Below are 25,261 nucleotides of genomic sequence, written 5' to 3'. Positions count from 1 at the left end.
AATAAACTTTGGTCTTAGCAGGCTTCTCCCTGGAAGCTAAATATCACACTTGGTTATTTAAAATTGGCACTTAAGCGTAGTTCTCTTAATTCTTCTTAACTGTTGTTTGATGTACAGGTACTCCCCACAGCAGCTAGCAGGACAAAGAATTGGTGTGTTCTCCTATGGCTCTGGTTTTGCTGCTACACTCTACTCCATTAGAGTTACACAGGATGCCACACCTGGTAAGTTAATTTGACTATAGCATTTCTCATTTGGACCGCTCACCTGAAAAGTTGGCTACACTAAAACATTGGTATAAGCAGAAATGCAACAGACTGGCTAATAGTGATAGAAGTATTTCTGTACCATTGGGAAAAGACTAAAATTCAAGATGCTGTCTCACCATGTTCTAACTCTCAAAAGGCTAGCTTTATAAGGGAGGAATAGCTCAGTGGTTTGAGCATTGGCCTGCTAAACCCAGGGTTGTGAGTTCAGTCCTTGAGGGGGCCATTTAGGGATCTGGGGCAAAAATCTGTCTGGGGATTGGTCCTGCTTTGAGCAGGGGGTTGGACTAGATGACCTCCTGAGGTCCCTTCTAACCCTGTTATTCTATGATAATGACTAAAGCTATAATAATGTAATTTTGTGTCCCAGAGCTCATGGAAATTGCATATTAAAATATAACTATAGTCTTCCAGTTTGTACGAAAGTCCTTTTGAAATATTAGTGCATTGACATTTACTTATGATGTTAGCATTGACTTAGTGGAGGTCTTGTGTGTTCCAGGTTCTTCTCTGGATAAAATAACTGCTAGCCTATCTGATCTGAAAACAAGACTTGACTCAAGAAAGTGTATTGCACCAGATGTCTTTGCTGAAAAGATGAAGATTAGACAGGAAACGCATCACTTGGGTAAAAGCATTTTCATATAAAGTAAATTACAATGTGCTTAAAGTAAATTCCTGATATTGTTATCAAATCCGTGAATTCAGTTAAGGATCGAAGTCCAGGGCTTTCTAGTTTTACATAATTTCAATCAAGCACTGTAGCAGTTAAGTATTCATGGCACAATTTGAGTAAAGTGAAGGCCATACTTTGGTATTAGTACACATGCTCTTCTTCTATTGCAATTTGGAAAGAGGCAGTGAATATTACAATAAACATTAACCATCAAGTTTCAGAGGGGTAGCCGTATTAGTCTGTTTCAGCAAAAACAACAAGGAGTCTTGTGGCACATTAAAGACTAACAAATTTATTAGAGCTTAGCTTTCATGGGCTATGACCTACTTATTCAGATGTATGGAGAGAAAATTACAGTAGGCAGGCATAAATATATAGCACAAGAAAAGTTGCCTTACCATCTTTAAGGTGCCACAAGACTCCTCATTATTAACCATCAACAATCAGTTAATAATATTTGACTGGTTTCCTCATAGCCAACTACATTCCACAGTGTTCAGTGGATGATCTCTTTGAGGGAACGTGGTACCTAGTGCGAGTGGATGAAAAACACAGAAGAACTTATGCTCGACGTCCAGTGCTGGGTGATGGGCTTTTGGAAGCAGGAGCTGAGGTTGTCCATCCAAGCATAGTTCATGAGGTGAAAATTCTGTATTTTTGTTAATAATTGATGTAAATAGTTTTGCTATTTCTATATAGTGGTGCTATGCAAATCCCCTGTAAAAGGAGGGCAAGGGGCTGATAATTTATTTCCATCTAATTTGTTAAAATAGGTAAAATAGGAGCCAAAAAATCAAAGATAGACAATTAAAAAAAAATCCCACCTGCAGAATGTAAGTTTTGGTGCAAGAGAGACTGAGTCAGTTTGTATATAAACCAAGACTGCAGAAACATCCAATCAAACGTGAATACCTAAAACCAAACTTTCTAACTAGTGTAGCGTGAATTTTGTCTGGGAGATAATGCTGGGAGTCTAGGAAGAAGCAATGAAATCTAAGAGCAGGATCTGGAAACTTCTGTTTTTTAAAACTTTTTTTTTTCCTCTTCAGCTTATCCCGAGCCCTGCTAAGAAAGTGCCAAGAATCCCTGCAACCACAGAATCTGAAGCTGTTGCTGTCTCTGTTTCCAATGGAGAGCATTAATACACCTCTGTGAGGTGTGAAATTAATCAAAATGGGCGTGTGGTGGGAAAGGAAAAGGGATTAAATATTATCTAAATTTCACTGTACAGAAATATTCTAATTGGAGCATGGAAAACTGTTTAAACTCCTTGAGAGGCTTTGTTTAATGTGGTTTCATAACACTAAAGCATGAATGTATTGGAAAAGAAAAAGGCAAAGGTTCGGAGGGCTTTCATAACTCTGGATGTTGGTGTGGTTTTAAAAAAAGGTTCAGGAATGGGTGTACCAATTACAAGATCTTGGTAACTGGACACAGAAAAACAGGAATTTTGCTTGACTTCCCAATTTTTTTTAGTGAAACCTAAAATAGGTTTAAATGTGCATGCACAAACTCCCATCCTGGGAGTAAAATTTTCTAAATGGAGGAGGGAGGAACGAACGGGTTCCCTCCTCTCCCCAAAAACTGACCAAAAGCCATTGTCTCGCTCTTTTTCAGAAGTCACTTTGGTTTTTAATGTTGGGGTCCTCAGTGCCTTGACAATAAGCAGTCAGTTTTCTAAATACAATATACCCATTACTTCCCCTGCTAAAAAAATTAAGATAGGAATAGGTATTAAGTGATCAAAAATCTGTGACCACCTTATAGATTTGGTCTCCATCTAACTCCCAGTGTCCATATCACATCACTTTTATCCACATCCTTAAAGCCCACCACTATACTGTTTTGGCAACATTAGCAGAGGCGAAGGACTGAATGAAGTTGGAGTCTTTTGTTGTCCTTCCACTGAGCAGTTCTTGGCAAGGCAGTGGGAAGAAAGTGATATTTGTCAAATAAAGGGTTTAATTCCCTAATTCTTTCAATCTGGCACCTTTTAAAAAGCAGTTAGGTTTAATACTTTTTTTTTTTTTTTTTTGGTCAGAATGATCACAGAGCAGACCTCTAGTCCTCAATTTCCAAATACTATGGGGAGTTTATTCAAACTGACAAACCGCAAAGGGAAAAGATGTGACAGTTCGTTCTTGACTCCTAGCTCTTGCTTCTACTATATTTTTCTTAATGACAATTTTTAACTCTGAACTCATGATTGGCTTCATATTTCACACTCCCTTGTACTTCTATAACAAGACTGTTGCAGGAAAACACAAAAACCTTTTTCCATCCTTCCAGTCTGAAAGCTGTTCATCATGCAAGGAGTAAATGTCCGAAACTAGTGGGGAGACCATTCTGAGCTATGAAGAGCCTTGCTAGCTTGTAACATATATTTAAATTGTTCTAATGTACAGGAATGAGTCTCTTGTTTAATTCTTGTTTTATTTCACTGTCCACTTCAAAACTTCATTGTCTAATATAAACTTGCAGAAATGACATGTTGCGAAATGCAGGTTTTTGTGTAATGTAGTGTTTGTATAATACACCGTATGTCACTCACTAGGATTTGATAACTTTTTTGTTGGACTTGTACAGTCAACTTTCTAAAATTTCATTTAATATGAACTGATGTGGACTAACGGTCTAAGTGCTTTTATGGAAAGTGATGGAGAAATGATGCATGAAGATACTTTTGCAAGTGTTTGGGTTTTTAGTTTCATAAGAGCAACTCTATTTGCTGCCAGAAGACAAATTTATCACAGAATAAAGTCCATTGCTGGCAATGGACAGGACAAGAACTACTGGCACCAAGAAATTTACTTGCCATCCTCACTAACACTGAAGCAGCTGCTTTTGTAAATAAAGTTTTAGAGACATTTGAAACTGGTGTTGGTGTAGTGCTGAACTGCTGTGGAATACATCTCTTAAATGGATTAGGAAGAATCTAATGACCCAGCAAATACTGGAGAGTTTACAGGTTACTGATCAGGGAACCCAACCTATGCAGGTGTTCTAGTATAAATGCTTCCTTTTTCTGTTCTATAGTGGAATATTAAGAGGAAAATTAATCAGACTGTCTAGTTGGCACTCTAACCCAAAAATATTTAGAATCATGTTTTAGGACTGTATCTTTCAATATTATGTACTGCTTGTTCTTTAAACCCAATCCATTTCTAACGCATCTGTAGTCTGCAACGGTTCTATTCCCATCCCCTTTCCTTCAATATTTTGAAAAAGACTTGATAGCTTAATTTTCTTGACTGCCCTCTTGCTCTGCACTCATCTAGGACTACGATGCAGTCAGTTTCCTGTTACTTTTAAAAAAATCCAAGCTCCTCTTTACTACATAAAAGCAAATGAAGGAATATTGAACCACCCCTCTTCATTTTTAATGTATAAAAAGAGCTATTTAAAAACCTACCAGGCCAGTGTAAACATGGAAAAGCTGCATCTGAACTTAAGTTCTGGTTGTCGGTTAGTAATACAAACTGAAGCTGTGCAACTTCAGTTTTTACGTAGCCTAACGGACTTACCTCTAGCTGTCAAAGTAGCTATTTTAACTGTGCCAGCTCATAGTGGTATAAGTATTAGGAAAACTTTCTTACAGTTTGTATTTAAGTTGATGTAGGGGGAGCAGAGCCCAAAACTTCTGATGTAAGCAGAAGTAGGGGTAACTTTGTCTCCTATCTTACACACAAGGATTGCATAGGGCATCTGTCTCTTAAAAGGGTACATAGCAATGTGAATAAAGCAAGGAGACCACTACTACAAAAGACTAGGCTATCAGAAAAACCCCAAAACAAACAAACAAACAACCCTATCCCACTCTTGTGTATGGGTTGTGGTATTTGGTGATTGATTTTGATACTAGTGACCATTAGAACAAACTGTTTTGGCTTTTGGTGCTAATCTTTACTGCTCAACTAACATGAGCCAGAAGCACTGCATTGTGGTATGTTTCCTTAATGCCCTATGCAAGGACATTAGTGTTGAATCTATAAGTGAAGCTAAAGCCAGATAAACTTGGAGTCTGGTCCTGTTAGCAATAGCCCGTGGCCTTCATTTGGAGCAGGACTGGGTACACCGTAGTTCTGCATTCTTGATGCCTCATCTCCTTACTTGTAGCCTTATAAGTATGTCATGGAGTAGCAGAAATCACGGATTCCGTGACTTTCTCCAACCTTCATGACATTGGGGCCCTGTAGCAGCCCAGCTACTGCTGCCAGCAGTGGGACTCTCTCCCTCAGCAGTCCAGCAGAAGGAGAGAACCCCCCTCAGTTCCCAGCCACCCGCCCAAGCTCCAAGCCACTGGACAGGGGTGAGGGGCCGCAGCTCCCTGCCACTGCATGCAGCGGGGCAGGGTGGTGGACCCTCCTGCCTCCCCATTTTGTCAGGGATGTTTTTAGTAAGTCAAGGACAAGTCATGGCTTCCGTGAATTTTTGTTCATTGCCCGTGACCTGCCCATGACTTTTACTAAAAATATCCATGACAAAATCGTAGCCTTACTTATTAATTCACTCAAGGATCAAACCATACTAGGTCCAGTAGATGGCAGCATATCTGCCTGTACCCAGGAGTAGCAGCATTTCTCACAGTGGTACTAAAACAAAGGTGAAAATTTGTTTGATTTGAGTTAGTGGAGCATCATGTTAGGGTTTGACTTTAAATATAGGATAACTTGTGATACATTACAGCAATTTTCAGGATTTTTCAAAAGCTGATCCTGGACTAATGATGAGAAAGGGAAAAAAAGGTTAGAGCCTCTTTATCTGTCAAGGTGTAATAGCTAAAAATGAAGTGCTAACATTTAATACCTAATAGTCTTGTCTTAAGTAATAGTTTATAGATTCCTTGTAAATAAATATTCACAGCTGTTCAGGAATCAGTCTCTTTAAATAACCAGATTTTGTCCATTGCAAATTGGCAGTCATTTAGATTCCTGTACTGTTGTGACTTAACATCAGGCTAATAATGTAATATTTCTGCAAGTGGCCACATATTATAAATAGCTGTCCTAAAAGATCAGCCCAAGTATATTGAGTAATTCTACTCAATTATTAAAAGACAACATCCATTAAACAACTTGTATTTGTTAATCAATTAGTATATCTTCCATTTTACATGTGAGGTCTGTGGGCCAAAGTGCAAACACAAACAAGTCTGTTTGAGCACATCAGTCCTCTGGATGAACTAATACATTTTGAGATTTAAGGCAGTTTTGGTTTATTTAAAAATTACTGTGAAATGAATAAAACCCCTTGTTAAAGTTACTGAATGTAAAGTCTGCTATATGCAATTCATAAAATTGAACACAACTTGGATGTATGTCTGATACCACGGTATGAACTGTGACCTTTCTTTAAATCTTGCTCTTTGGGTTCTGGTTGCGTGACTATAGGAACAGTCTCCAGGACTCTTTTCTTTTGCACTCTGTGCAAAACAATTCGGTAGATACCAGTTATTGAGCTTCGAGAATCTCTTCCACGGTTATTTTGAATGTGTTCTTCTGTGATTCCCAAATCTTCCAAGGTATTTTTCACTTCAATTTCCTCCTCTTTGAGGGTACTAGTCTCTGCTAAATACTTTGGATCCAGTTTAAATGGATCCAAGGCTTTTGGATACTGTATCCCTTGCATCCATTCGTTCTTCATAATACATTCAATAGAGTATCGTGCAGTTGGGACTGGCTGAAGAACTCCTCTGATCAGTTTCTGGCAAGTGTCTGAAAGGTATGGAGGCAGGCTATATGTCCCATCAAGAATGCACTTCTTCAGTTTGGCCACTGTGTCTGCACGAAATGGCATTGTACCAGTTGTCATAAAATATAAAAGGATGCCTAGTGCCCATATGTCCACATAAACACCAACATAGTTTTCATCTTGGAAGAGCTCAGGGGCAGCATAAGGAGGAGACCCACAGAAAGTGTTTAAAGTTTCCTCTTTTTTACTTATTGTGCTGAATCCAAAGTCTCCCACCTTCACACAGGTGTTACTGGTATAGAATACATTTTCTGCTTTCAGGTCCCGGTGAATGATATTGTTATCATGCTATAGAGCAAAAGGAAAGCAAACTAAGTATTAGTATATATACTAAGGCTTTTCCAGCTCATTTTTTTTTCTGTCTTTGCTATACAGAAGTTGCCATTTAAAAAGTCAACATTTGCCAAGTTACCACACAGTGGGTCTGAGGTCCCCCACTGTTTCCCTATAGTTGGAATAGGAAAGTCTAGATGTAAAGTATGGAAATGCACAGTTAAGATGCCCAAACAAACTTAGTTTTGCCCTGTGCTAACACCAAAGGGGTGGGGGGAAAAAAGATGTAAGGTGTCTTTAGTGTAATCTGATACCATAACAACACATGCATTAATCATAGTTGTATGGTTAAAGGCACCTGAACAACCTACCTGCATTTCCTAACCCTAATATTTAGATTTCTTTTAAGGAGTTTATAACACTGTTTTTGCAATAATTACAACATCTTTCATGTTTTTTTACCTTATGTTACTGATAAGTACTTTTAACCATACCTCCATCTTACTACTGTGTTTGTGTGGGGCTAGAATTTAATGCCAAAAGGCATGCGATAGTGCATAAAGGCCTATCCTGTATCCAAACAGAACCTCCTTTGATCTCTTTTTGAATGTTTCTGTGGATAATACCGCAGCAGTCTTTAGTCTTTATAAAAAGCAGACCAAACTCCCATTGACTTCTACTGAAGTTTAGGCCAGGGTTGAATTCGATCCATAAAGATCTTCTAAGTGGAACTATGATCACTTTTTAGATCTTGACTTACTCTAAAACTACAGCAATGCTAACAGGTGCCATTATGCTATTCCCTCTCATCTGCTGTGTTCTCTCTCCCCATTATTAGCACTTCCATTACCTACAAAAACAGAAACCTGCTCTAACATGCTGATTCTTGGTTCCAATAGTTGGCATGATATAGACTCTCTCTTTCAGTGTGCTTACAGATGTAACACCCGGGTCATGACTACATGTGGATGAGAGCGCTGCACAAGAGCAAGGAAAGTTGTCATACTGGTGTGTTGCTGTATGTGAAATGAGTTTTGTGCTCCCAGTCCACTACCCAAAGAAGCGGTGACAATATCAGAAAAAAAACCACCACAAAGGCAGCATAGTTAGGCATTAAACAGAGAGGCCAAGAGTTGAATGGGCATGGAGACAGCAGTAGTGTCTCTCCCTAAAAGTGGTATCCCTAGACAAAGGCTGAAGAACAGTGATGTGGGGAAGTCTACGGGGTATCTGTTCTATGGGGACTTTAGTGTCCAGAGCTGCCTTTCAGAAACCTTTCATTAGCACTACTCCTACTTGGTGCAAAACAAAACAAAAATACCTACATGAAGTCTGCTAAAGTAACGAAGGGTAACTTAGGCCTACAGAAAAACAACTTACCATGTGTTTCACAGCAGATGCAATCTGGGAGAAAATTAATTTACTTTCCATTTCTGCTAACTTTCCCTCTGTGCTGATTTTAACAAAGAGTTCCCCACCTCCTGCATACTCCATCACGAGGTGCAGTTTCGACAGTGTTTCCACCACTTCGTAAAGTCTGATAATGTTTGGGTGGTGCAGTTTTTCCATGCTGGAAATTTCACGGGATAGTAAACGTTGAGTCTTCTGGTCTAACTTGGTCTTGTCCAAAATCTTAATTGCTACTTTTTCTGGAGAGAAAAATTTATTTGAATGTATTAGGCAAACAAATATTTATAGCAACACTCTTACGTTAAAACAATCCTCATTTAACTGAAAACTTTTAAAAATCTCACTTCTTCTTCGAGTGATTGCTCATATCGGGTCCAATTAGGTGTGTGCACACTGCGTGCACAGTCGTCGGAAAGTTTTCCCTTGGCAGCTCCCCTCAGGTAGGCTGTGGAGCCCCCTGGAGTGGCGCCTTCATGGTGCTGAATATGTACCCCTGCCAACTCGGTCCCTCCGCAGTCCTTCTTACCGCCGGTGACGGTCATTGGAACTACGGTTGCTTGCCTAGCAAGTGCTTCCCTTAGCATACTTTCTGATAGTTGTAGTTTAGTTCTTAGTTAGTAGTAATAGTGTATATAGTGATAGATAAGGTTGGGGAGTGGGTTTTTTCCCCCAATCCCTAACCCTTCCCTCCTTGGGCTCCGGGGCATGCCACGAGCTCAAGGGTTCAAACCCTGCGGAGCCTGCAGCAAACCAATACCAATGAGCGACCCCCACGACTCGTGTCTGGAGGTCGCAGGACGAGCTCTCTCTCCATAACAATATCAAGGAGTTAAGGGCCATACAACTAGCACGCAAAATCTTTCAGGCCCGGCTACAAGGCCAGTGTGTGGCAGTTATGATGGGGGAACATCAACTAGCAGGGTGAAGCCCGTTCCTCTCCCCTAGGCCGGGAACCCCTCTGGCTTTGGGAGTTCTGCATAGCCCACTCCATTCACCTGGAAGCATCCTATCTACCAGGAGTTCAGAACACACTGGCGGACCACCTCAGCAGATCTTTCTGCAATCATGAGTGGTCCATCCAGCCGCATGTCATACACTCCATCTTCCAAAGGTGGGGTTTTCCCCAGGTTGATCTGTTCGCCACCCAGAGCAACAGAAAGTGCCCAATGTTCTGCTCCTTACAGAAACACAGCCCTGGCTCAATCACGGATGCATTCCTGCTACCCTGGGGGGGACGACCGTCTATTGTACACCTTTTCCCCGATCCCTCTCGTGCACAAGGTCCTACTCAAGGGCCCCGGGATGGGGCAGAGATAATTCTGCTGGCACCAGCATGGCCTCGCCAATGTTGGTACACCACACTCCTGGAGCTGTCAGTAGATGCCCTGATCACGTTGCCACTCCTCCCCAACCTGATCACTCAGGACCATGGTCGTCTTCATCACCCCAACCTCCAGTCCCTCCAACTCACCGCCTGGAAGCTTCCTGGCTGAACCCCATAGAGATTCTGTGCTTGGAACAGGTAAGGGAGGTCTTACTCGGCAGCAGGAAACGCTCCACTAGGGTCACAAAGTGGAAAAGGTTTACTTGCTGGTGTGACAAGCATTGTACATCCCCACGTCAGGCACCTATATCTCTCATCTTAGAGCAGGGGTTCTCGCAACAAGTGTTTTGGTGGCCACAGAGTGTGGCCACCAACTCTTGCTGGTGGCCGCCCTGACACCTTTTCCTAAAATACTTGATTAACTTTAGGAAAAACAAATAAATAGCACATATACACATCCACATAATTGTAATTTATTCATGTAGGGTTTTTTTGGCAGACTCAATAATAAAAATATTACTGTGAAAAGTGATATTTGTGTTCGTTACTATCAATCACTTTTCACAGGACACTTAGTAGCTATTTGGAAGGCTGTGAAGGGTGATACTTGCATGTTTGTTAAGATCACTTTTCTCAGCAAGGCCCAGGACAATTTAAGCCCTGGGTTGGGGGGGGCGGGGAATAGAGAGAGAGAGAGTGTGTGTCAGATGTAGACGCGGTGGGATGGATGGGTGATGGGTAGGGGGATATGGATATGCGGGGCCAAGAGAGAGGAGGGTGGGTGGTAAGGCCCGCAGCTGGAGCCAGGGGTTGGCACCTGGTGCTGGGTAGCCAGGGGTCAGTACCCGCGGCCAACACCCGGAGCTGGGGGCAGGAGCTGCACCTCCAGGACAGAGAGTTGGAGCCCAGGGCCAGTGCCCACTGCCACGCAGCCAGACCCTGGAGCTGGGTGCTGGAGCCTGGGGCTGCGTGGCCGGATCTGGGGGTCAGTGCCCACCCCCCATGAGGCTGAAACCAGCACCCACTGCCGCGTGCTCGGGATCAGGGATCAGTGCACACCTGGGGCCAGGGATCAGTGCCTGCTGCCGCACGCCTGGGGCCAGCGATTGGCGCCGGGGGACAGCCCTGCCTGCCGCTGTGCACCCGGGGCTGGGGATTGGCACCCGGAGCAGGCGCCTGTTGCCGCATGGCTGGGACTACAAGTCGGTGCCCGGGGTCAGCGGCTAGGACTGGGGGTCGGAGCACGCAACTGGGGTTTGGTGCCCGGGGCCAGCGGCTGCTACTGGGGTCAGGGGTTGGTGCCCAGGGCCAGCAGCTGATGGGATCGGGGGGTGGGGTCCTGGGGCCATCACCGCATGGCCAGAGATGGAGAATGGAGCCTGCTGCCACATGGCCAGGGGTTGGAGCCTGAATTGAAGCCCCGTGGCCAGAGCTAGGGGTCAGCACCTGAAATCCTGCCGCCGGAGCTGGGTGTTGGCACTTGAAGCCTCATGGCTGGAACCCTGGTCCGCACAGCCAGGCTCCCTAAGTCCCGCCGCTGGAGCCCGCCTCCCAATCGCCCCAGGGCTGCCTCCATGCCCCGCCCCAGGTAGAGAACTCACTGTGCTCCTGCAGTGTTTTGCCCCACCTGTCTCCAGGGGCCATGCAGGGCTGTGCATCCAGGAGGAACAGGGAGGAAGCGGGGCGGGGCAGATGCTTTGCTTCTCCCCCCCGCCCCCATCACCACTCAGGAAGCTGTCGTGATCACAGGGAACCCCCCTGGTGGCCGCATTCGGCCACGGTGGCCTCATTTGAGAAACGCTGTCCTAGAGTACCTTCTGCACCTGAAACAGCAAGGCCTGGCAACAGCATCCATAAAGGTACACCTCGCTGCTATCTCGGCCTTCCACCTGGGAGCATCTGGATGCTCCGTCTTCGCCAACCCCATGGTTGGCCGATTCCTCAAGGGTCTGGAACGGCTACATCCGCACGTTAGACAGCCTGTTCCTGCGCTGGACCTTAACTTGATCCTCTCCAAACTAATGGGGCCTCCGTTTGAACCACTGGCAACTTGCTCCCTTCTCTACCTGTCGTGGGAGGTAGACTTCCTGGTCGCCATTACATCAGCAAGGAGGGTGTCTGAGTTGAAAGCCCTCACTTCTGACCCACCTTATACGGTTTTCCACAAGGATAAGGTGTAACTCAGGCCTCACCCAGCCTTTCTTCCTAAGGTTGTGTCACATATTCCTGCCTGTTTTTTATCCTAAGCCTCATGCCAGTAGTCAAGAGCAGAGGCTGCACTTTCTGGATGTTCAGCAGGCGCTAGCCTGCTACATCGAATGCACTAAGCCGTTCAGGAAATCGAACCAGTTGTTTGTAGCGGTGGCAGACCAGATGAAAGGTCTCCTGGTCTCTTCTCAAAGAATATCTTCCTGGATCACGTCCTGCATCCGCACGTGCTAAGAGCTGGCCAAGATACCGGCCTCGGCACTTACGGCACACTCCACAAGGGCACAGGCCTTGTCGTCGGCATTCCTGGCCCAGGTCCTAATACAAGAAATCTGCAGGGCAGCAACTTGGTCCTTGGTGCATACGTTCACCTCTCATTATGCCATGATCCAGCACACCAGAGATGATGCAGCTTTCGGCAGAGCAGTGCTCCAGTCAGCAACTCCATAACTCCGACCCCACCGCTTAGGTAAGGCTTGGGAGTCACCTAATTGGAATCGACATGAGCACTCACTCGAAGAAGAAAAAACAGTTAATCACCTTCTCGTAACTGTTCTTCGAGATGTGTTGCTCATATCCATTCCAATACCTACCCACCTACCCCTCTGTCGGAGTAGCCGGCAAGAAGGAAGTGAGGAGGGCCCAGGTCGGCAGGGGCATATATTCAGTGCCAGGAAGGCGCCACTCCACGGGGCTCCACAGCTGATCTGACGTGAGCTGCTAAGGGAAAACTTTCAGATGACTGTGCACGTGGCGCGCACACACCTAAGCCACTGAGGACAGGACACAAAGCAATGGGCTTAAATTGCAACAAGGGCGATTTTAGGTTAGACATTAGGAAAAACTTCCTAACTGTCAGGGTAGTTAAGCTGTGGAAGCTCCATCAAAGGAGGTTAGGGTGACCAGACAGCAAGTGTGAAAAATCAGGATGGGGGTAGGGGGTAATAGGAGCCTATATAAGAAAAAGACCCCAAAATTGGGACTGTCCCTATAAAATCGGGACATCTGGTCACCCTAAAGGAGGTTTTAAAGAACAGGTTGAACAAACTTGTCAGGGATGATCTAGCTAATACTTGGTCCTATCTCAGTGCGGGAGACTGGACTAGATGACCTGTCGAGGTCCCTTCCAGTCCTACCTTTCTATGACTGTGCTTGCTACAATGCTGAACATAGAGGAAGGTCTGGTCTCTGTCCTAAAGAGCCTGTACGTTGAGACACAGGCAACGGATTCCTCTGGGCCCCAGGAGTGTTCAACCCCCCAGCTCCGCTCTGCCCCAGGCCCCGCTGACCCCTTCCCCCCAGTCCCCACCCCCGCCCCACCTCTTCCCCCCCAGTTCCACCCCCTCACCTGAGTGTGCCCCGTCCCCGCTCCTCCCTCCCTCCCCAGCGCCTCCTGCACACCACAGAACAGCTGATCGCAGGCAGGCGGGAGGCACTGGGAGGGAGGGGGAGAAGTTGATCAGCAGAGGCCCTGGGGGGGGGGAGGGGAGCGTGGCTGCCCGTGAGTGCTCAGCACCCACTAATTTTTTTCCATGGGTGCTCCAGCCCTGGAGCACCCACGGAGTCAGCGCCTATGCGTTGAGAATAAAATGTCTTCATTGTGGTTCATCAAAGAGCACATAACCCACTGCTTAATGTAGATCTAAAACAGTCACTCAGAATGAGATTCATCTGTAAACAAATCCTGCTTTTTTTATGCTATTCCAGTGACACAAAGCTGCTGCTATATTAAGTTTAACCAGGTTATCCATTTATGTATACAACATGTTCACTGTGGTGAAGAAATGGGGTCACAATCTACTGATGATATGTAGGTAAGCATGGCTGCTTTGCATCACCAGAGTAGCACCAAGCAGCAGGAGCAGTTGATTGGTATAGTCATACTTAGCAGTAGGTACGTGATCTGGTAGGTGGCTTCTGAGCACGCTTACTGGATTGGGCCCCAGAGGTGAGTAAGGTAGACAATCCTGGGCTTTGTGGATCACTCTGGGTTCCAGGTGGAGACAGGCATCCAGCTGCCTAGAGTATGGTAGCAGTATGTATGGGCAGTGACAGGAACATAGGCGCCTGCAAAAACTTTGGGGGCCAAGTGAGTTTACAGCAAAAATTTAGCTGCCAAGTGCATTTAAGCACCTACTGTGTTTGGTGGCAGCCAAGCAAGAATTTTGTGGCACGTAGTAGAGCCTAAAACTAGGACGCAAGGGCCTAAGTACCTTTGTTTTCATCTAGTTGAGTAGCAAAGTTAGTTCTGTCCAGGTTATAACTTCACATTCTCCAGTCCTCAATCCACTAGGTAACCACTGTGGCTTCAAGAGGCTTCAGTGGAAAAAGCAGGAATTACAGCAATAGCTGGAGCCTGGACAGCTACTGCACTGGAAATGGGCAGTGGAAACACCCCAAAGACAAGCTTGTTAAAAGCCTAACTGGTTTGGAAGCGAACACTGGCAAAATCAATGCTACTTGCTAGGGATCCATCACATTCCCTTTCTGCTTATCCCTCTTCGTTCTGTCCATTGTCTGTCCATTCACAAGGGTGACTAACCCCTTGGTATTTTGCACCTGCCTCAACAATGTATGTTATCATATGATCAGGTTGGTACAAGAGGCTAGAATCTTAAGGCTAAATTGACAAGGGGGGGTTAGGCACCAAACTGCCACTTTAGGCACCACTGGCATTCACACAACCACTACTCAGCTGCTGCTACTCTCTGTAGGCACCCAAAGTCACCCGGGGCTGAATCCCTAACGGGGCTTAGACTCAGCATTGCAACACCTAACTTTTAGATGCCCTGCTGCCTAATGGGCCCCACAGCCCTGAGTTCGTTGCCCAGCTCCCTATACAATGCATAGGGAGAGTTAGGTGCCTACGAATGGGATTGACAAAAGCCAGCATATTGAGCAGGGAGCAATCAAAGCTAATTGATAAGAAATGCTGTGGAGAGGGATGGGCCTAAGCCCCACCACTGAAAGTGAGAGAGGTATCTCCCTCGATTTGGGATTCACGCTGGAAACCCTCTCCTAAAGTTAACCTAAGCCCGATCAGTCCTTTCTCACAAAAACCAAGAAGGAGGTGGTGCCTCCCTTGAATGCAATAGCCCACTACTCCGAGCACTCACTCAGGACATGGGAGACCCAGGTTCAGACCCCCTGCTGAGGAGTAGCAACTTGAACCCAGCTCTCCTACCTCTAAGTTAAATGCTCAAACAACCAGGGTAGTGGGGTGTGGCTCTCTTATTCTTTCCTACTGCAGCTGTTCCACTTTGTATCAATGCCTAAATAGTGTCATTAGAGCAGGGGCTTGAACTTGGTTTGCCCCCCATTGTTGCTCAGTGGCCTAACCACTGAGCTATAGCATCATTTAACTTTCTTGTTGGCCCAATTACTATTTAAGGAATCTTATTCACCACTTATTCCCCCAGTCACTCTTCTTCTCAGACCCAACTTTGAATCAGGATCATTGGATCAATGGATCATTCTGGAAATTAAATCTGCTATTTTTGTAAGATAAGGTTACTTTAAGCTTGTCCGTGGTATCAGACAGAGTCTAATCTTTGCTGCCGATGTAAACGTCTGAAACAAAGCTTAGAATAGGCATGAAGGAATTGCTTTGCAAAGCAACAAAGAAGCCAGGATGTACTTTAAGTGCAACTTTAGCCCCAGTCAATTAATTTTCTAATAGTTAATCATCTTACATTTTGAGTTAGAAAACCTTGAATCTTCATTATAGCTCCAAATCCTGTACCTAGGAACTCAGCACTTTGGATCCTAAGGTAACAGAAGTATCACCATTTTCTAGATCTAGGAGCCCCTAGTTACTTCAATGGTAGCACATGAGCAGGCCATTACTTTGGGGGGAGGGGGCATATGTGTGTGTTAATAAAGCAATCTGAAAAAAAAAAACTTTGTCTTGAATATTGCTATTATTGCAACATTCTTTAACTTCAGTTAACCATTTCAATATGTCTGGGTGAAATATCATTCTAACAGATATAAATTTGTCACTGTACATGTTAAGAAACTTCCACATTTTGCATCATTTATGTTTCCTAGTAATTTAAAATGCATAAAACCATCCAGATATCAAAACTGTAATTATATATATTAGTTAATGTGATGCTTCTAAAAGATGCTGCAATTTTAGCCCAACATATGAGGAATTTTTTTTTAAATGCACAGAACAAGTATGTGCAACATGAGCCATGGCAGGACAAGCTTCCCACCACTGCCCCACCCTGACCTGTTAAGTCCTTTTTTGCTGACTAATCCAGCTCTGGTACTGGTGGTGGTTCAATGATGTGGACGCCTGCCTAGTCTGAAACAGCCAGAAATCACCAAATCATTTCATGTAACAACACACCAGCTATCCAATGTTAACTTATCATTAATAACGGCCTTGGCAGGATTCAGATTGGTGATCTAGACGTGAAAGGCTCCTTATCCTATTATTAACTGCCTGGTCCACCCTGTCCCCAGTGAGGAAATATAATTATACATTACACTCACAAAAATGCAATTTAAAAATCCTAGTCTAGAGAATCCTTATTACTTTGGCATTTTACTGGGCAACAATTAAATCAATAGAAATACTGCCAGACGCAAAGCTTACAGTATATCGTTTTTCATGCCAATATAAGTGTTCAGATACTATAGTGACTGATATTCTATTATAGCAGTTAAGATTGAAGCGTGCTTCTTATTATAAGCTGATTTTTCAGTCTCTCTCATGACTTTTTAAAAAAAAAGTAACTAATCCGCCTGCACATTGCGTGTGCCACATCTCATTACAGGATACAAATTTACTGAGAACATTGCTTAAAAAAACAACAACAGAAAAGCCATTTTAAAGCTGAAGTGCCTGATTCCTCTCTCACACTAGTGTAATTCAGACATAAGCTGATTTAAGCTGCTGCAGTTACACAGTTGTAAAGTGAAAGGAGACTAAGCCCCACAGCGTTTTGAAAATTTTCTCTTAACTTTTGAAAAACATCATTTTCTCTTCTTTTTTTGGGGAGGGGGCCTTCCCGCACCTCCAAACTTGCTTGGCTTATGAACGCCAAATGATCTTTGTTTTGTTGTCCTTGCTGAGCAAAAGAACCTTTTAGCATTTTTTTAACAGAGGGTGAAGAGTAACATTATTTCCAATTTTAATAATGAGTAGAATTTCAAGAGGCAGAATATAATTAGAATTTGACCAGGACATCAGGATAACACCAGAACTCTTGCAAAAAAATCATGAGAATTTTTATAAGCCATAAATAATTTGGACGTCTGATTTATGTCTTAGTCAAAAGACAACTCTTCCAATAGGCCAATGCCACCTAACACCATGATGGCACATTGGTTCAGCAAGGTGGAATTACTAACACCCCTTCCTGAAGCATGTAAGTGTTTTTGTGTTGGTCTCTCATCCAAATACTAACCTGACCTGACTCTGCTTAATTTATGAGAACACATGAGCTAATAAGTAGAGTTAGTTGAAAAATGCTCCTCCCCCCTGGAGAATGTTGACTTTTCATCCAAATTTGTAACCCCCTTTAGGGTTGAAAATTAAAGAATGAAAATTGTCAGCCAAAGAGAGCCCAAAAAATTCAGCTTTGTGGTGAAAAAAAACCAAACCCAAATGGTTCAAGGAAAGCAGATTTCCCACAAAAATTTTTGTTTACTTGAACCCCAATTTTGCATAAATACAAAGCTTCAGTGGAAAATTTTCAGCAAGCCCTATTTGTAGGCCAAAGTGATATCTCTCCAGGATTCAGTAACATACATGCAGGCCCAGACCAACCTCTGACCCTGATGTCCTCCCTGCTCCTTCCTTTCCTAGGTATTCCCTTTATTGCTGTGTGATTGAGCAACATCTTTAATATCAATGACAAGATACTGCTTCTCCTGGAAAGCAAACTCACTGATGAACCAACAAAGCAAGCAACATATTGTGGGTCACATGCAGCAGATACACTGTTCACTGGTACCAGGAGAGCTAAGAAAATAGAACAAAAGCCTCATGCATGGGGAAAGATGGAGGGTTTGCAAACCTTTAGAATATGTATGTATTCTGTATATGTATAGAGACGAGAAGAATAAAAAAAAGGGAAGGGCTTGGGGCTTTAAAACATTTCTTGGAGTGGATGGAGAGTGAATGCAAGAAGGAAAGGGATGGGCCATGAGAAAGAGATGGAAATGAAGATCAAAAAGAGGAGAAAGGGATAAAAGGGCACAGGGAAAAATGGGAAGTCAGGGAGGGAAAGTGGTGTCTCTTCCCATTGTTTTCAGGCAATGGTAGGGTGAACTCTTTTTTATGAACATTGATTGAATCCTAATTGAAATTTACATACGTGTGTCATAGGTTTTATACTAAAGTTGTGACATTCAGGAATCATGGTGAGAGATTTGTCTTTGTTTCCCTGCACCAGTCACCTGACACAGATCAGTGTTTCAAAAGGTTCTTACCTTTGTCACACGGCAGAAATCAGTATCCACTGATTGTGGTATCTACTCTTTATTTACCAGAAATTAGAAAGACTAGAAAACTACAATGAACATTGTTAAAGCCTGTTCTTTGTATATATTTCCATAAACTTGAATTTAAAAGCTGATGCAGTTTGGCATTTTTTGTATCTCAGCCAATAAATGACTCCTGAGAGTGACTGAGTAATAGCCCGTATTCCAAGTTTTCATGCAGCTGTTGATTTGTAAGTCAAAGCATGGGGGGCACGGTTCCACCAGGAGTGAATTCTGCAGTATAAATGCTAATGATCCCCACCTACATTGCAGTGTGGGGGTAAGGTGAGGTTTGATTTTGCAATGCACAGCAGAGGATATTGGTCTAAGAAAACATATTAAAACCTGGGGCATAACTGATACTTGGGTGACATTCACCTAAGAACGTAAGGACTGTAGTAGCCCTCCGCTGTAGTGGACTATGGTAGTTCTGCTATACTGGATGTTGGCAGCTAGAGAGTGGACACACAGAGGGCCTGAGTGTAGCAAAGGTGGGCCCAGGGCCTGTTCTGAATTCACCATTGTGGACAGGACATTAAGGGGCAGGGTTACATAGATCCAGTGGACACAAACCCCTATGTTGGGATTGTGCAGAAGTCACAGCCCCTAGTCCAGTCTAGGAATTGGAGTCACAGTTATGGAGAAGCTGCAGGGGGGCACTGTTGCCTTTCTGCCCCTCAACCCTACACAGCATGACACTGATGCTCTCTTGTCTACTAAATACCACCTTTCTCAGGCCTGCCAGAACTGGGAGGGGGGAAGGTGGAAGTAGAGCGGTGCAGACAGAGCCTGGCAAACTGAATCCTCTTTTCCAAATGAGTGCACTCCGCATGTATCCAAAGCTTGTGTGCACCCAGACCTTGGATACATTCTCAACAGGGTTCATTTACAACTTGCTTGAATGTGCCTATAACAGTTTGTGGCTCATAATAGTTGTGTCTCCTGAGGGCTGTAATTCCTTGGTCTAATTTCAGTTGTTGGGTTTAGTGTGTGGGTGCCGGGTAGTGTTGGTGGCCTGTGACATACAGGAGGTCAGATTAGACGACCTTGTGGTCCCTTCTGGCCTTACATTCTATGACTCTTTCCCTAAAGGAGAAAATAGGCATCATCCTGTGCACACAGAAAAGTGACCATCCGCAAGATCTGCTGCACAACACGCAACTGCCGCTGAGGGTACATCTAGACTGCAACTGAACATCCATAGCTGGCCCAAGTCAGCTGACTCGGGCTCATGGGGCTCAGGCTATGAGGCTGTTTAATTGTGGTGTAGACGTTTGGGCTTGGACTGAAGCCGAGGCTCTGGGACCCTCCCTGCTCACTGGCTCCCAGAGCCTGGACTCCATCCAGCCTGAGTCCGAACATCTATACTGCAATTAAACAGCCCTGTAGCCTGAGCTCCGCGAGCCCGAGTCAACTGACACAGGCCAGTCACGGGTGTTCAATTGCAGTGTAGATATAGTTATAGAGCTAGATGCTCTAAGGGTATTACCCAGTTACTCATGTGGACTGGTGCAGGAAGCAAGAACAGTAAGATGGTGCCCAAGAGAAAAAATTGAGACCTTAGGCTTTGACCAAAACACAACTGAAAGGACTGTTTTTCCCCAAATGGGATATTTTTCACTGCTGTAGCATTGGTCACATTGCACTGTGGCAAAGACAGCAACCTGTGGCTTCCCCATGCAGACATACAGCCCTAGTGCTGGGGGCTAACTTCACAATAAAAAGGGACTAAAATGGACACATTCACTCAAAACAAAAAAGAAGGAAAGCTGAGGTTAGCATTGACATTTGGGGTTTAATTCAGCTCTCATGTGGCTGCAGATGCCACTGGCTTCAGTGGGGTTTGGGCCGGTGGTTTTCCCACCTTGCTCCATACACAGCCCACACAAGCTGCAGCAGGTCAAAAAACTTACCCCTTCTGAGAGTTTGGTTTTATTCATAAAATGAATTCAAAATGAAGTAACACAGGAATTACTGGGTGAAATTCTTTGGTCTGAGTTATGCAGGAGGTTAGAGTAGGTCTCGTTACAGTCCCTTCTGGCCTTAAAATCTATGAATTATGAAAACCTAGCTGAAGTCTCTGCCCCAGGCCTGGATGCTCCTAGCATTCCTCTCTGGGAACGGCTAGGTCTGCACGTTAGGTTGTCTCTTCCTAGAAGGCCACTCCCATCTCCCTCACTTGTGGCTGGGGGAATGAGTAACTTGCAGTACTGAGTTAGCAAAACACACATAACATTTCCCAGCAGGATCATCGTTACCTGCATGCAACAGCCTCGCCTACACTAAGGAAATTTTCTTTAAAACATTCCTGCTGTTGCTAACACTAGCTCCGCTGGTTTGGAGCAAGGGTTGCAGAGCAATACTGATCAGGAGGACGCTGGGGAGAGGCACAATCCCTCCAAGTGCTCCAAGGAATTCAGGGGTATGTGCACACAGAACCACCCTTTAATGAGCTGTATTGTGTGATGTTGGGGCAGGCCCAAGGCTCCATTTTATTTGGGGTGATTGGAAGCCAAGGGATGCAGCCTGTGCAAGCCCTGGAACACAAAGACTGCAATTTTCCTTGAATCTGGCACAGGAGGTGCTAGATAGAGGAAAGATCCTTCCCCCTTTCAAGGGCAAGGGATAATCTAGTCCTAAGCATTTACCTGTGTCCCTGCCTATAAATACATGTTGCCACAACTGTATAGGTATATAGGATTCACACAGTGCCTTTCATTCCAAAGAACCCTGCACCATATATATATATATATACACAGCACCACCACAATCATAACATGTGTTGCAAATGGCATTGCCTACCTTTGGTTAGAGAATGAATTCCAAGCTTCACTTGTGAGAAATTCCCACTCCCTATTTCCCCTCTCACTCGATAGAATCCAATCCTCTTCCCCAGAGTTAATTCCTTCACCACCTTTTCATCCTGGGACATATCCTGGGTTAGCTTCTCAAATGGGGTCAGCCTGCGCTTCCTGCCCTCCTCATCTTCTCCATAGCACTCAGCCCGCCCGTAGTCCTCTCCGCTGTCCTCACGATTCCACCTGGCATATCGGTGGTTTCCAAGACCTCCGCCATTCATATAGCTTGTTGTCATAGTCCACAGAGCAATCACATTTCCATTTGGTTTAACAAGCTGTTCCAGTGGAATACAATCCTGGACATAACAGAATTGTGATAACCTGAACAAAAATTGCCAGAGGTCCAAAGATCAATGTGGAAATGACTTAAAAACCAAATTTGCCATCATATATATATTGCTGGTTCTATCCAAAATCAGAAGTAAAATTACAAGCCAATTGGCTTTTACTCTCCAGTGAGCAATTTTAAATCCTTATCTGTAAGATAAAAAAGGCTTGATAATTAAAGCTGTAAACTGTACACATACAAAAGCAAAGAGTCCATTTTCAATGGAGTGCAAACAAATGCAATACATTTGACACTTCTTTAACTTTCAGGTTCTAGTTTGCTGCCCTGAAAACACTGACAGGCACACCTCAGACTGGTAGCTCAATAACTACTTTGAATACGTCCAAAAGCTTTCAGATCACTTTGAACAGCTAACCTTCGGTAGGATTTGATGCAGTCCTTCTTGGTTCAATGCTCAGTCCAAAAGCTGAAAGTTGGATTTTCCTTTGATTCATTTTTCAGCCAGCAAGCTTCTCACTGTGATTTGGAAATGCCTGACCTTTACCTTGCAGCCCTGCTGTAAAATGCTTGCCACTGCTTTGTTTAATTTCCATTGCTACTTTGATGTGCAGAATTGCTGCTGGAGGATGCTAGGAGCAGTATAAGCTCTGCACCGGGAAAAAGAAAAGCTGCACCTCAGTCTTGTTCGAGTCACATGGAAGGAAAGCACAGGATTAAGTAACTGCAATGTCACTTTAACCCTCCTTTATTTAGACGAGCCTTCTTTAAAGCCTTGAGCCTTCTCAAAATTTTGCAAGACGCGTTGTCTTCCTAAGAAGAGAGATGAAGAAAGTCATTAAACCCTTTATATAAATAGCCTCATGTTTCACTGAGTTACATTATAGCATAGATCATTTACCAGTTTTATTTCCACAGTCCACACTGTTTGGTTTTGGCACACATACAAATTACAGCTTGTACTAAAATATACTGACAAGCAATCACTTAACATGATAATAGTAAGATGTTCTTTCCTCTCTACCTGCTGATAACTGGGCAGGAAGAGGAATTTTATCAGACACTGTTAATCATTTGTATATCCAGCAGTACCAGTTTGTGCACAGAAGGCGTGGAAATGTTAAAGAAGCTGCTGCCTCTAGCCTCCCTCGCCCATGCACAGACACAGGAGCAATATCCTTACATAACTGATTAAATAGAATTAGACCAACAAAATGATTATCACTTTAAGTATGTGGAGTCTGTGAGGTACGTAAAGATGGTGAAGACACCTCAATGACTCAAGGCCTTGAGTTTTGGCAGATAGTTATCTACAGTATCACATTTAGAGGGGTGTTACCACTCATGTCCTGCATATATTGCAGGATGAAGCTGGCTGGCTCGAAGACAAGTTCCCTGTGCCACTGGGGATAGGTGGAGAAATGGAAGGTATTGTGAATAAGGCATTAGACTGGGAGTCAGGAGACCTGGTTTCTCTTCCTGCTTTGCTGTTAGACCTTAGACAAAGCCACATCATCTCTCTGTGCCCCAGAAACGATACTCACCTTCCTTTGTAAAGAGCTGAAATGCACAATAAGAGCTAAGTATTATTATTTAATTAAACTCCTGACAGTAACCCAACCAAAGTCTTTACTATATCACAGCAGTATAGGTGCTATTCATCACTAGGTTCTGGGTCTCCAGCATGGGTGCACAAGAGTGGTGAGAGGGCACAGATAACCCACCCTTCCTTCCCTTGTGCAAGTGCTATGGGAGCAGCCAGGGTGTCGGGGCTTGCACTTCAGGAGCACAAGAGAGCACAAGCTAACACAGGGTATGCCGAATAGGGAGTGACTAGAGGTATCTCTACATTGCAATAAAACACCCATGGCTGGCTTCTACCAGCTGACTTGGGTTTGTGGGGCTCAGGCTAAGGGGCTATTTAATTGCAGTGTAGACATTTGGGCTTGGGCTGCAGGCCAAGCTTTGGGAGCATCCCACCTCACAGGCTCCAGCCTGAGCCCAAGCATCTACACCACAATTAAACAGCCCCTTAGCCAAAGTCAGCTGGCACAGGCCAGCTGCAGGTTTTTAATTGCAGCGTAGACATACCCTAGATGGGGCATAGCTAGGGCCCAGCCCACCCTGAATCAGCTGTAGGTCTGATGCATATGCTGCACCAGGAGGACTTGCTCCCTTTTAAAAAGCACTTACTGAGCCCTTAAACAGAGGTGCAAAACCATTTTAAGTATGCTCCCCTCAGCACCCAGGCTCTACCCTGGATATTTCTGCTATCTGAGGCTGCCAACATGAAGTTCTGCTTTGCTGTCAAAGTTATGTTTGTTGGAGTCAGAGAGCAGAAACCAGAAATGCAAAAAAAAAAAAGATTCACTAAGGTAGTGCTAATGGCAAAGAAAATTAACCACAGAAATCTAGCTCGTCATTATGCCTGTCAGTTCATTCGGTAGCCTGTGTGAAAGAATCAGCCTACTTATACTGATGGGGCACACAGAGGATACTCAACAGTAAAGGCCATTTTCTGCAAGAATTACCTATGCCTTTGCACCAATCAGCTGTACAAAGGGCTGAAGAAAATCCTTCTTGTGGCCTGTCAGATAGACCTATGTGAACAGTTCTTGTGTAATATTCATTATGGGCAAAGAGAGGCCAGCTAGAGGGGTGTATATGGAAGCTCAATATCATGGCTATGAGAATGCTTTAACCCAGATCTCTCTGTCTGTCCAGACAAAGAGGAAACTGGGTCAAGGCATTCTCAGCACCAGGTCCTTCTGGAATTTATGCCTACCAAATATATTTGCTTGAGCCCAAAGATAGCCACTTTTAGAACACAGCCTAAGATTAATTTCTTTTTCCAGTCCTCCTGCTAATTGCAGGCCCTGCAATCTCCTGGCACTTAGCCCACTGGCTAGGTTTCCTCAGTCCTTTAAGATGAGCTATTTCAGTGCTGCAGGAGCTAATGGAGTAAATGCTCTCCATCTGTGGGCAATGTTGTCTTATCTTTAATCTAAATCATGGAGAACAGTGGTTTTCAACCTTTTTTCATTTGCAGAGCTCTAAAAAATGTTGAATGGAGGTGCAAACTCTTTTGGAAATCTTAGATATAGTCTGCAGCCCTCCAAGGGTCTGCCATAAAACAGTGGTTTTCAACCTGTGGTCTGCAATGGCAACCTTTCATGGACCCCTTAGGCATAGTCTGTGGACCCCCTGGGGTCTGCAGATCACAGGTTGAAAACCACTGATGTAGAATGCACCCAAATACTGTGGTGAAGGGTACTTCACAGATGCCTGTAATAATAAATAATACTAATTCCAGGAGAGAGACAGACAGACTGGAGAGATTGACATTACCACAGCCAGGAGCCACGTGTACTGAAGGGCAACTTATGCCCCAAAGTACTTCAGTTTTGTAACCCACCTGGCTTATTAGTGACCCACAACAGTTGGCCTGCCTGCTGTCTGTCTGATTTAGCTCATTGCTAAGAAACAATACTAGTGATATTAGAGCCACCAGCAAGACAAAAGGAATGAAGGCATCAAACTTTAGGAAATCTTCAAAGCCAGCATTGCTGTTGTGTTAGTGTTTGACCCCATTATTCAAACATCTACACCCTCAATCAGTGACGCCACTGGCATTTGAGGGCTCAGCTCAAGCCTTACATCACAGACTTGGGAAACGCATTAGAATGAACGGAAGAAGGAGAAAGCCAAGAA

At 44.2% G+C, this 25,261-nt stretch overlaps 2 protein-coding genes across 3 annotated transcripts in view; one reads left to right on the top strand and one right to left on the bottom strand.

The window, feature by feature from the left end:
• HMGCS1 (3-hydroxy-3-methylglutaryl-CoA synthase 1) overlaps window positions 1-5,365 on the top strand; it is a 23,210-nt gene extending 17,845 nt beyond the window's left edge. For both annotated transcript variants that reach the window (XM_024203127.2, XM_024203126.2), the window contains exons 7-10: window positions 118-224; window positions 769-894; window positions 1,419-1,582; window positions 1,992-5,365. In XM_024203127.2, the coding sequence (XP_024058895.2) occupies window positions 118-224; window positions 769-894; window positions 1,419-1,582; window positions 1,992-2,084 (490 nt within the window). In that variant the 3' untranslated portion in view covers window positions 2,085-5,365. The remainder of the gene's footprint in view (window positions 1-117; window positions 225-768; window positions 895-1,418; window positions 1,583-1,991) is intronic.
• Window positions 5,366-6,169: 804 nt separating this feature from the next.
• On the bottom strand, window positions 6,170-21,500 carry NIM1K (NIM1 serine/threonine protein kinase). Its single transcript, XM_024203128.3, has 3 exons — window positions 21,209-21,500; window positions 8,347-8,615; window positions 6,170-6,981 (listed from the first exon to the last, which is right to left on the bottom strand). Exons 1-3 carry the CDS (start codon window positions 21,498-21,500, stop codon window positions 6,232-6,234), a joined length of 1,311 nt encoding a protein of 436 aa, XP_024058896.2. The 3' UTR covers window positions 6,170-6,231.
• Between the last annotated feature and the right edge of the window lie 3,761 nt (window positions 21,501-25,261).

The sequence above is a fragment of the Terrapene carolina genome, unplaced genomic scaffold (genome assembly GCF_002925995.2).
Source record: "Terrapene carolina triunguis isolate 2854851 unplaced genomic scaffold, T_m_triunguis-2.0 Scaffold69, whole genome shotgun sequence".
In the NCBI taxonomy this organism is placed as follows: domain Eukaryota; kingdom Metazoa; phylum Chordata; order Testudines; family Emydidae; genus Terrapene; species Terrapene triunguis.
Note: the sequence above shows the minus strand (reverse complement) of the source record. Positions and strands in the feature narration are given on the sequence as shown.

Bases quoted from the DNA above. Each gene is read 5' to 3' on its own strand.
- NIM1K (XM_024203128.3), bottom strand. From the start codon at position 21,500: ATGACAACAAGCTATATGAATGGCGGAGGTCTTGGAAACCACCGATAT. The intron at 8,616-21,208 runs GTAGGCAATGCC...TTTTCTCTCCAG, and splicing joins AATTCATTCTCTAACCAAAG to AAAAAGTAGCAATTAAGATT. The intron at 6,982-8,346 runs GTAAGTTGTTTT...TTTGCTCTATAG, and splicing joins CATCTGCTGTGAAACACATG to CATGATAACAATATCATTCA.